This window comes from Chelon labrosus (genome assembly GCF_963514085.1).
Source record: "Chelon labrosus genome assembly, chromosome: 12".
Classification (NCBI taxonomy): Eukaryota; Metazoa; Chordata; class Actinopteri; order Mugiliformes; family Mugilidae; genus Chelon; species Chelon labrosus.
Window position 1 is genome coordinate 11,512,835 of NC_140345.1, and position 11,584 is coordinate 11,524,418.

General features: G+C 44.1%; 1 protein-coding gene across 1 annotated transcript; it reads left to right on the plus strand.

Annotated features, from left to right (window-relative positions):
• Positions 1 to 1,366: 1,366 nt before the first annotated feature.
• Positions 1,367 to 6,536, plus strand: LOC311497209 (transcriptional repressor scratch 1-like; the record flags this gene model as incomplete). Its single annotated transcript, XM_084557406.1, has 2 exons — positions 1,367 to 1,481; positions 5,582 to 6,536. 2 exons carry the CDS (start codon positions 1,367 to 1,369, stop codon positions 6,307 to 6,309), a joined length of 843 nt encoding a protein of 280 aa, XP_084413532.1. The 3' UTR covers positions 6,310 to 6,536.
• Positions 6,537 to 11,584: the final 5,048 nt, after the last annotated feature.

Here is an 11,584-nt window from a genome sequence, read left to right on the forward strand (position 1 = left end):
CCCGAAAAGAAAAAAATACTGCACAATGGGACAGTATTTAAACTCCACGTTACACGCCGAGATAGCTGAATCAAATCGATGAGGGCTTGAAAAACACATAACAATAATTTCCATTCTTATCTCCCCAAAACATGGCGCCTCGCACACACACGCACACACGCGCGCGCAAACACACACACACACACACACACACAAAGAAGAGAAAGGAGGGAGAAGGAGAATGAAAGACAGAATGAAAGAGAGAGAGAAATGGGGGGGGTGATAACGGCTTCAATAAATCATCCGGGCCAGTCGCCGCTCCCCGGGGATGTGGGATGGATTAAATTAAGCACTCCCTCTACCCGTGTGTCTATCCATCCCACCTCTCTCTCTCTCTCTCTCTCTCTCTCTCTCTCTCTCTCTCACTGCGCCGTATAAATGCCAACAGCTGATCGCGAGACGCCACACTCACGGGAACACCTCGCGGAAGCTGCAGGAAGAGAGAGAGCGAGAGAGAGAGAGAGAGAGAGAGACGAGGGGAAGAGAGAGAGAGAGAGAGAGAGAGAGAGAAGAGAGAGGGATACAGAAAGAGAAAGAGGGCATGCTGTTGATCCATTAGCCCGCTGGGAGTCTTACTGTGATGTTTCACCGACCCGAGTATAGTCGCCGTTGACGGGAATTAAGGACTATCCCTGTGGCAAAGAGGCGAGAGCAAGGTGTCCGACATCTTTCTGAAAATCTTCCAAAATCAACCGTTTTTCTTTTTTTTTTTTATTCCCCTCTTATTTTATTCGCATCCCTCCCTCCTCCTCCTCCTCCTCCTCCTTCTCCCCTTCCTCCTCCGTCTCCTCTTTCTTTAAAGAGGCCCGAGTGCGCTGCGGGGTGTCTTCCTCTTATTTTTTTAAGTTTTTTTTTTTTTTTTTTTTTTTAATATTTGTAAATTTTTTTTGATAGCTCGCGAGCCTTTCCCTCCCTCCCTCCCTCCCTCGTCCCCCCCCCCCCCCCCGCCCCCTCCGGTCTTCTGGCGCGCCACCTGCCCGCGAGCGCGAAGAGGCACGAGGCACCCCTGGAGGGAGCTGTCCGGTGCTGAAGTTGCATTTCTTTCCTTCACTGCGCGAGGACTACACCGGGCAGGCGGAGGAGAGCCGGAGACACTGGAGCAGAGGAGAGCGAAAGACTGAATAAAATAAGCGACAACTCTTTTACCGGACCGCTTCCCCCCCCCCCCCCCCCCCCCCAGGAAAACAATCTTCCTCCGGTTCGACTGTCTGCTCGGAGTGTCGCGGGAGAACCACCACGCTGGCCTGGCCGTCGGCGATCGGCTGCTTTTGCGCGTGTGTGCTTGTGTCGCTGTGTTTGTGTGCGTGTGTGTCGGTGTGTCACCACCATGCCAAGGTCTTTCCTGGTGAAAAAGGTGAAACTAGATGATTTCACCACCGGGGCGGATTTGGAGAACGTCTACCGGCACAGGACGGACCTCAGCCTGCGGCTCCATGACAAAGGTAGGTCAGGCTGCCTGCCTACACAGCGAGCGACTAACAGGTGTCTCAGAAACAAATCGATCTCAGAGAGAGGGGGGGGGGGGCGAAGGTGACAAGAGGGAGGGGGGGCTGTTTCTGTAATAACACCGTATAAGAGGTGGATTTACCTGTTGTGCAGTAGAGGGATTCCCTTTCTGTTGAACGGTCTTTGAAATCCACATCTGTGCAGACTCACAGTGTGTCAGTATAATGAGCATGATCTGGTTGAAGTTAGACCTTGAGCCAGTGATGTTTTCGTGGTTAATCTTTAAAGGCTTTCTATTGCCATCTGAAACGCATCCCAGGCTTGTCTAGTGTGTGTGTGTGTGGGTGCAGTCGGTGCAGATAAGTATATTTATTGATTACAGAACAGCATCAGACAGCTTAGATCCACCACGTGTTCGCTACCTTTCTCATGGGCAGCAAAAGCTTCAAAGCCCACGTTAATCAGCGCATTGAATGATATCAAAGCAAGGCTAGACACCGCGCTCGGACAAGACAGGACAGGACCGAAGAACCTTCAATCTCAGTAACAAATTCCACAGTGATATAAGAGTGCATTTGCTGAGAGCACACGCGTTAAACCGGGCTTGATTTAAGCATTCGGTCTGTTGTTTGCCGAAGCAGAAAGGTCACTTGTGAAATCGGCTAAATCAAGCGCGGCCCATGTTTCATCGATTCCGGCTCATGGTCAGCGGGGATTCTCCTCCCTACGCAGGATAAGTGAGGTTAAAAAAGATAAAGACGGGAGAGCGAGCATCATTTAATTTGGGCTTGTGAGACCACTGAAGGCTCAGCAGTGAAAATCCTTAGAAATGTTGTGGGCATGCGTCTGCGAACTCAGTGTGTTTATGTGACGTTTGAGGCGATCCTCTTGCCTCCTGAAGGCTGCAGAAAACGATCAGGCCAAGTCCAGTGGCTCAACATAGTTCACTATAAGCTGTGGGATACAATGTACATCTGACATGTTTATCCAGAGCTGTCTGCAGGTTCAGCACAGGTAAACAGCTCTTTAGTTATCTATGTAACACTGCTGGCATACAATAGTGTTTCGGAAACGTTTCTTAATTTGATTGCATATAAAATTTGATCTAAAGCTGACTGAAACATTCTGTTTTTTGACGTATTCTGAGTCCAGGTGTGCCTGTCCCAATTTTGCAGTATTGGCAAATTTTTGCAGGCTGGTTTCTCACCTATAGATTTTTTTAGACAACTACCTTTTTTTTGTTCACGCCTACAACAGCTGTCTTACACCTGAATTGTCACATAAAGACAAAACAGGATTGACTTATCTCACTTTACAGTAACTGATGAACTGTTGAATATAAGGTAAAAGATTCTGAACGGAGGAAACCTTTTCATCCTAAAGGAACTTTCCCTCAACCTCTAGCTATATGCGCCACATTTTACAGAAATGCAGATTAAGGCCGCTGCATTGCTTCCACCCCAGAGTCCCTGACAGGCTGCTGCACACCAACATGTTTATTCCGTCCGCGGGCCTGCCTCAAATTCTCCGCATCTAAAGCAGAAAAAAGAAGCTGTCAGAGGTGTATTTATAATGTGGAGGTTAACAAGCCCCGCTATGGGCTCGACACACGATCTGCCGCCTCAGCAGCCCCACGCTACGCAGCGTGTCCTGGCCACCTTTTGTCTCCGCGCCTAACACTGGATGTTAACAGCTTAATGCGGTTTCTACGCGCACGACTGTGGAGCACAGTCTCAGCCCACAACAGCGCGCCGAGTTGGGAGCAACTTTCTGCTTCAACAGACCGGCTTTTGAAATAATTCATGTCCCACCCGTGTTCTGCGCCTGGCGTGTGACAGGACTGTGTATTCAGATGGGACAGAGTGGCATATATGACGTGGCTGTTTTTATGCGTAGACCGACATGCGCGTCACACAGAGCTTGTTGCTTCTGCATCTTATTTATATTCTTATAGTTGAATGATAATAACAATAATAAGAAGAAGAAATACTTGAGGAGATAAAACTTAATGATGTATCTAATGAAGTCAACTTGTCCTCTTGAGACCTTTAAACACAAACAATTTGACACCAAAACATTCAGACAGGTCCAATTGATCACAAGTTTTCATCTCAAACATATAAAGACCAACAAGTGAACTCTTTGTTGACATGATTCATTTTTACTGTCCAGTTTGTGTTTAGTTTATTTGTGAATATTCTGGTTGGGCCAATGCAGATGCAACTTCTTTAGTTAGTGTGGCCACGGTTGCGCAACATCGCAGCTTGCGTTTAAGGATGTGTTCAGTGTAAGAACGTTTACTGTCACGTCATAAACAGATTCATATACAGTAAAGCCATCAACATTGTCTGATGTGTATGGATGTGTCGGTTCGGTTCGGATCAGTTTGCGTCTATAAAACAAAACAAAAAGTAAATGCGCAGAAAACAACATGTGATCTGTTCGTCTCCATGAATCAGATTTAAAAGTAAACGTTTATATTTCCTCCATACATATTCTAGTTCATACATATTTATGAACTGTGCACACATAGCTGTATGTAATTATGCGCTCCTATACTTAGCAATTCATATACATTTACACATATTAATGATTCCTCTGGAAAATACTTTTTGTTTTTTTAGAAAATAAATTAGCATATATTAATTTGTAGGGCGATCAAAACCGTCTATCTGTTTTAAAATGATTTTCAGTGACTGTTACTGGTCCCAAAAAGCTCGTCCTGCAAGTCGTCAACCCCCACGATCTGTTAAGAAAACACGCTCCGCGCTGCATTGACTGAGCCCCGGACAGCCGAGCGGGCCTGCTGTCACTGTGCCATCGACCTGCGTTGCACTGGATCTGTCCGTGGTGCTGATGCTCATTTTCACACGCTAAATCAGCTTTCTCAGGTTCAGGGTCAGCCCGCGCGCATTTATCTTGTACAGGAGAAGTGTTTTAACTGCAACCTTTGAGGGCCGAGGGGGAAATATATTGCTGAATTATCTCCGGGCTAACACTGCAGACTTTTTTTTTCCCCTCCTACACCATTACCCGTTGTGAGACAGACGCTCTGTCGCATATGTTTAAAACTTGCTGTAAGTAGCTACGGTTGCAGCTGTTTTACTCCTTGCCATGTAAGCAGGGTGGATACAGGGAAGCTCACTAGGACGTAGTTACCACTTTATTCCTACATGACGGATACAGAATACAGCAGCTGTCGACGCACTGTGTGTATTTTCTCACCTGACAAGCAGACACTTATTAAAGCTAGTGCCGGTATATTTAGAGTGAGTCGAAGACCATAACGCCTCTTAAAAAGAACATACATACTGTGTATAAACACAGATGATCTCGTGGAACTACATCTACAGTCGCTGGCCTGTAGCATCAGATCTTCCCGGAGCCTTATGTTTCACCTACTTTGTTGCCATCTGCTGCTTCATGCTCCTTCAGCTTAAAGGAAAAATGAATCCGTTCTCTCAACATATTCAGCACATGCGACGCCCGTTATGCCACCAATTCGCGCCCAGCGACGGCACTTACCGGAGGGTTTAATGGTACATCAAACATACAGTAGCATGTTGGAAACAAGTTAACGGCTGAATGAACCAGCTGTTTGGAATATTCATGTGGTAAAATCGTCCCCACGTCCGCGTTACATGTAATACAAGCGCGCTAATGTGGGAGGCAAAAAAACAACATCCTACAGCTGTGTGAGGTCAGCTGTGTACCGCAAATGGTATAATGTAGCCGTTTGCATCAATGACTAAGTGTTGTTATGAGCGCAGCAATGCTGGTCAGTGTGCTTAACGTCCATCATCAATTTCTTATTTTTTTAGAAAGATAAGCTTAAGAAAACTCCTCTTGTCGAGCAGCGTTAATCTGAACTTATTCAGTGATTCTTGTAAGTGGATGCCCGGCATACTTTCTGCTGGTATATGCATCGTTGAGCTTTCTGCGGTGGGAGTATTTTGGCAACTAAGGCCCTCTTTTTCCTGCAAGATAGTTTTATTATAGCAAATGTGGATTCTTTACTGGCTACAGTATGTCATAGCTGTTGTACATTTTTCTGTCTTCAGTAACCTAATACAGTTTTCTTTTTCCCCCACATCAGCTGGTTACATCAGTGACTACATCAGCCCCGTCGTGTACGACGGCGAGAGTGACAGCGGCATCAAGGTGCCCTCTCCTGATCCTCTCTACGACGGCATCCACAGTGACTACGGGGCTCCTGACTCCGAGTCTCCCGACAGCCCCAGCTCCGAAATCACCGATGGCTACATCAACGGAGACGCCGCGGTGAGCGAGGGCTACACGGTCGATGCCTTCTTCATCACCGACGGCCGCTCGAGGAGGAAAGCCCTCAGCAGCCCCAGGACCATCCAGAGGCACACCTGCAACGAGTGCGGCAAGACCTACGCCACGTCTTCCAACCTGAGCCGGCACAAACAGACACACCGCTCGCTGGACAGCAAGCTGGCAAAGAAGTGCCCGACCTGCGGGAAGGTGTACGTGTCCATGCCCGCCATGGCCATGCACCTGCTCACTCACGACCTCAAGCACAAGTGCGACGTGTGCGGGAAAGCGTTCAGCCGACCCTGGCTTTTACAGGGCCACATGCGCTCTCACACGGGCGAGAAACCGTTCGGGTGCGCCCACTGCGGGAAGGCCTTCGCCGACCGCTCAAACCTGCGCGCTCACATGCAGACCCACTCGGCCTTCAAGCACTTCAAGTGCAAACGCTGCAACAAGACCTTCGCGCTCAAGAGTTACCTGAACAAGCACTATGAGTCTGCCTGCTTCAAAGGCCCCTTCTCTCCTCTCGGCCCCCTAGATGCATGACCCAATACGTAGATGAAACAAGACTGCAGACATAAATTACCATTATCCTTACAAACTGAACTGCAGACACAAACAATATATTTTTGGTCATAATATGACCTTGCTTTCCCTACTCCTCACCCGTTCTCACCCCCTTTTCCCACTTTGCCGCCCTTGGAGCCTATCCATGACGACGAATATGACGAAGATAGCACAATTTTTCTCCTTGAGATTTGCCCACTTAAGGATTTAACCGATCGACGCATGCACTTCCTCGAAAACTCTTCACCTCTTCTTCCTCTGTCTGCTGCGGATAGAGGCGTTAATACTAACACGGCTTCCTCCTGGCATCTAGACACAGTATGACACCATGTACTTTGGGACAGCGATGATGATGAGGATGGCGACAAAGACGATAGTAAGCCTATAGCTACTAGTTCCCTCCCTGCACTGAAACGCAGTGAAAGAGTTTTTCATTCGAATTTAGTTTTTGTTTTGTTTTGTTTTCTGGGGGGGAAAATAGTAATAATAATAATAGTAATAATAATGATAATAATAATGCTCTGCTGCACCAAGTGACCATATTCTCTCCACTACTGAGGTAAAAATACTATTTATTTATTTATTTATTTATTTGTGTATTTATTTAAGCATTTTTTTCCTTTTTTATTTATTTATTATTATTATAAGTTTATACTTGATTTGATAATAACAAATTATTCGTTGCACTTTCGTTTCTGTATATGTACGTAGGATGTTTGCCAACCTCTTTTTACCACTACAGGCCAAAGCATATGTCACTTTTTTTGAGTACTGTTTTTTTTGTTTTGTTTCCTATTACGTTGTTTACCTTTCTTTTTCTTGCATGCAAAAAAATGATGAAACCTATGCCAACGTCATAAAAAGCTTATGATTTCTTGCCAAAATCCTATAGATAGAACCCGAGGGCAATATTTTTTTTCCTCTTGGAGCCTCCATAGGACTCTTTAAAAGCAATAATCACCTACTGCATGGTATTTTATGATGAAGTTATGAAGTATTACCTACTACTGTATAGCAGTTTAAAAATCAGGTATGTTTTACTTCACCTATAGTCATACACAGAAGAATACTAATATTACAGACATCAGGGAACATGCCAATGTAGTGTTAGAGAAACAAAAAGAAAAGTCCTGTCTTTCCTCTCTTGTTATGCACTGCCTGCCTCTTAGTGAGTAGAACTAACGTAGGATGTAGGCTAGAGAGGCTGGGATCAGCTGCCTGCTGGGTGTGAGGCCTATTGTAGGATAACTGCTGCTGTATTTAAAAAAAGCCTGCTAACAAGGCTTCGCTCTGGATCAGCCCTCACTGTATTCTACTCAGAGTGCATCACTGGCCATTTAGCAAAAGTTAGTGGCTTATTAAAGGTTATGAGATGATAAATCTTCCAGTGTCATGCAGCCAGATAACGTAACAATAACAACCTTTTAATAACCCCAAGACACCTACCTTATCTATGTCCTGGTATAAATTAGGTTAAAATAGCAAACCGATTGGAGATTTTCGCAATAAGACGTGCACCACTACGAAATGACAGACAGCAAACCTGTCTCTCTCTGTATACTTTCAAGAGAAACCCAAGGCAAAGTTTGGTGCATTGTTGCGCTTGGACCGAAGTCAACTTTAACTGCAATGCATTATTCAACTACTCTTCCAGTGCACTTCCAAACCATAAAGCGTGCATTCCTAAACCACAGAAACCAAGCATGCACTTTAGCTAGATGGTCTGATCGCAGCTTAACTGTTACAGTCCCATACTGTACATACATCAGACAGAGTCCTGATTATTCTGCAGTAGGCCCCATTCATCCAACCATGGGCTAACTCTATGAGTGATATACCTACAGACAGGCTAACTCTAATCAACCCAGACCCCGCTGACGATTTAACCTTTTAGTCTAGGTGGTCAATACCAGTGTTGCTGAACCCAGTTCTCTGCAGCTCAGAAAACTTTTCTACAGATTCATGGAGCCTCCCAGGAGACAGACCGAGGACGCAAAGATTTGCAAAAAAAATAAAAAAAATAAATAAGTGCTTGATTGTGTTCATCCGCCACAGTACGTCCACACTGTGAGCTTGTACAGAAACACACTAAGTGCGCAAGTGCACGTCTGCACACGGTGCCTGCCGATGAGCCGTTTGAGGTGGAGGAGTCTGTGTCTACACTCTGCAGCCGGAAAGATTTAATATTCAGATGCGGATCTTCTCCGACAAAGAAAGTTTCGATAATTGCAGGGCTTCCTCCGGTACTTACTTAATTAGAGATTAGTCTTACTGATATCCAGCACTATGTAGGGTTATAGGGACAAAAGGACAGTGCAGTTCTGTGGACCCATTACCTAACACAATTTACATCTGGGAGATAAGTTACAGGACCTGAGCAACATCAAAGCAGTCACATCTGACATTGTTCAGAAGTCAAATATCCTACAGTTAGTGATAAGTGTCTGGCTGAAGTCGATACAATCTTTGTGTCTTTCAAAGAAGCTTTTTGAAAACAAGTGAAAAATGAGGTGGCATTTTTTTGTTGTGACTGGGAAAACCAGCATGTGAGTCAGCAAACTGCAGGTCTTGTCTCCGTCCTTGACGTGTGAACTGAGCTGCAATTACTTGAATTGTTTCGGATGATTAGTCATGGAGCTCCAACTTGTTAGAACTTAACATTTCTGTCTCATCTGTGATTTGAATCCCCGTATACTAATAAAAGTTAGACAGAGCAGGTAAAGCATTAGATTTGGTGCTTATACACGAGTACTACAGAATATTAAGAGTACTTTACTGGTAAAGAGACTTTCATATTTCTCAATACATCTTTGAGACACTGGCCCCTTGCAGAGATGTCAAATAATAGTCGGAACAAAAACGGTAATATTTCAACTGCAGTGACAGTTTACAATAGACACAAAGTTTCTGAACAAAGCATTGAGAGAGTGGCCGTCTCCAATTGCTGATGATTTATCACCAGTTGTATCGTTGTGTATTAAAAGGTTAACTCTGCACTGCAGCCTAAATGTCTTACGGGTGTTTAGCAAAGGTTGTTGTGTGGCTGTATAGTGGTTTCAAAGCAGAAAGGACTGGTTGTGAGTCTGTTTGTCGGCGTCTGTCTCCGGGTGAGCTCCAGGTCTGGTCTCTTTAAGCACTTCCATTTTAGTCATCTCCACCTTAAAGAAAGTAGCACAATGAAACTAACTAGAATTCAGGTAGAGAAGAATTAAAAACCTTGTACTAGCTTGACCTCTCTTCTTTTTTGTATTTCCAAGTTAAAGAATGACGATAACCTAAATAATCATTTATTGCAAGAGGGTTTGTAAAGAATCCTTTGGATTGAGACGTTTTTACTGCTGTATAGCGATATCTGACACACCTTATCTCAGGAGGTTTGGATCTCTGTTGCAGAGTGAAACCCTCCTGGGTTTTTTTTGAGCCAGTATTCAGACAATGTAAGCACAATGAACACAAAGCATTTTGTGGCACTTCATAATAAAGAATAATCTTAACCAACCACGGCAATCTGTTGTAGTTTTGTGCATCGTCCTAAGATTTAATAATGAATACACACCTCATATAAAACAGAAACATTATTGAACTGCAGCTGCTACGCTGGGCTGGGTGGTGAATAATGGACCAGCTTTTAAACTCTTTTGACCTTGTAATTTCTCTTCTGTTTAAGTAGCTTTTAAAGCAATTCATGGTAATATATTGCGTTTACCTTTTAAGTCAGCAGAGTGCTCAGTTCATTTACATAGAATAACACTTACTCTGGACTAAATAGGCCATACTCTGCATTAGCTTTGTCAATATTGTATGTTTAAAGAGGGACTGTGCTAACACGAGTGCGCCGTGTTGCATTCTTTAAGCCAGAAGCAGCCTGCATGGTTAAATACTTCAGTTTGATAATATACTGTACATATTAGGGCATTAAACAGGGGTTAGGTAGGTTAATGTTTAAAGGAACTAAAAGGTTTGTTCTTTAAATATTTAACAATGGAAGTTAACGTTTAGAAAAAAAAAGAGCCCTGACTGATGCTCAGAAGTACGTGACATCACCTCTTTCCAGCTGACTATATCAAACCAGTGAGGAGAGCGCAGACAGAATAGAAATCTCAGAACAAAACAAAGATAACAATCGGTCAAAGTGTCATGTGTCTGAGACAGCAGCAACAAAAACGGACTGAGGCCCCACTCCTACTCTACTATCACAACGTCGGCTGCCGCCAGACTCAAAAAGTCTGACAACACACCGTTTGGATTTCGTTTTATTTTTGGGGTCTGTTTTAACTAAAATTCTACACACAATTAGACTATAGTCCTACAATCAACCAGAGCACCAAAGTTTGTGATGCATGCTCCTCGACAAGTGCCTTAATTGTCTTTCAGAGTCATGTTTCGTCAATCTCTTTTACAACAGACGCACCAGTGGAATCTAAACCTCTCGCTTCTCCGACAGCAGCCGTTCTGTTGTAAACCAAGCTGTCCATCACCGCATAAACCCCACACCGATATTCATCTACAGAGAAATCATGCACAGCAGAGGTTTGAGTTAGTATCTAGGTTAAGGACAACTATTATCATGGGAAGTTCAAGAGAACCTGCTACACTGAGAATAACAGGCAACTTTTGGATGTATGCGCTACAATACACTCTGTTGTCACTGAATGGCCAAATATGCTGTTCAAGGCCTTTTTTTCACTGGAGATGCTTTAATGGCATGTATGTAGGTTCAGTAATGTTTCTGAAATCTATAAACAGAAATTGATGGCAGAATGAATATCTGCTGCAGAAGCTACGTTTCTAAACCGAGTTGTTAAGATGAAATAGAAACCTATAAGTAATTATATTCCTCTTTTTTCTTTTGCTGTTGTTAGGCCAACGTTAATTATCTTTTTCCTATTCAGCGCCAACTAAATGATTCCGATTATTTTCTACTTTAACACCCCCAGTAGCATCAAACAGTAAAGTAACAGTCCAACCTTGCTCTTAGCTCCCCGTAGGCTCAGACAGTCAAAATCTATTGTTGCCATGCCAACACCTGTGGTATCCAAGGCAATAAACCATCTACAGTATCTATAGTGGTAAACTATCTGAGCAGCTTCAACAAAGACACAATGGTGGGCCTGGCAGCTTTATGAAGTACAGTATATTTGTCAACGCTAAACAGAATATTGGATTCGCAGCAAAAAGACAGAGAAGTGACTGCCCACGTCCATGAATCACCTTCTCGTCTCTCTCTCCTGCCCTCAAGCGTCTCCTCTTTCAT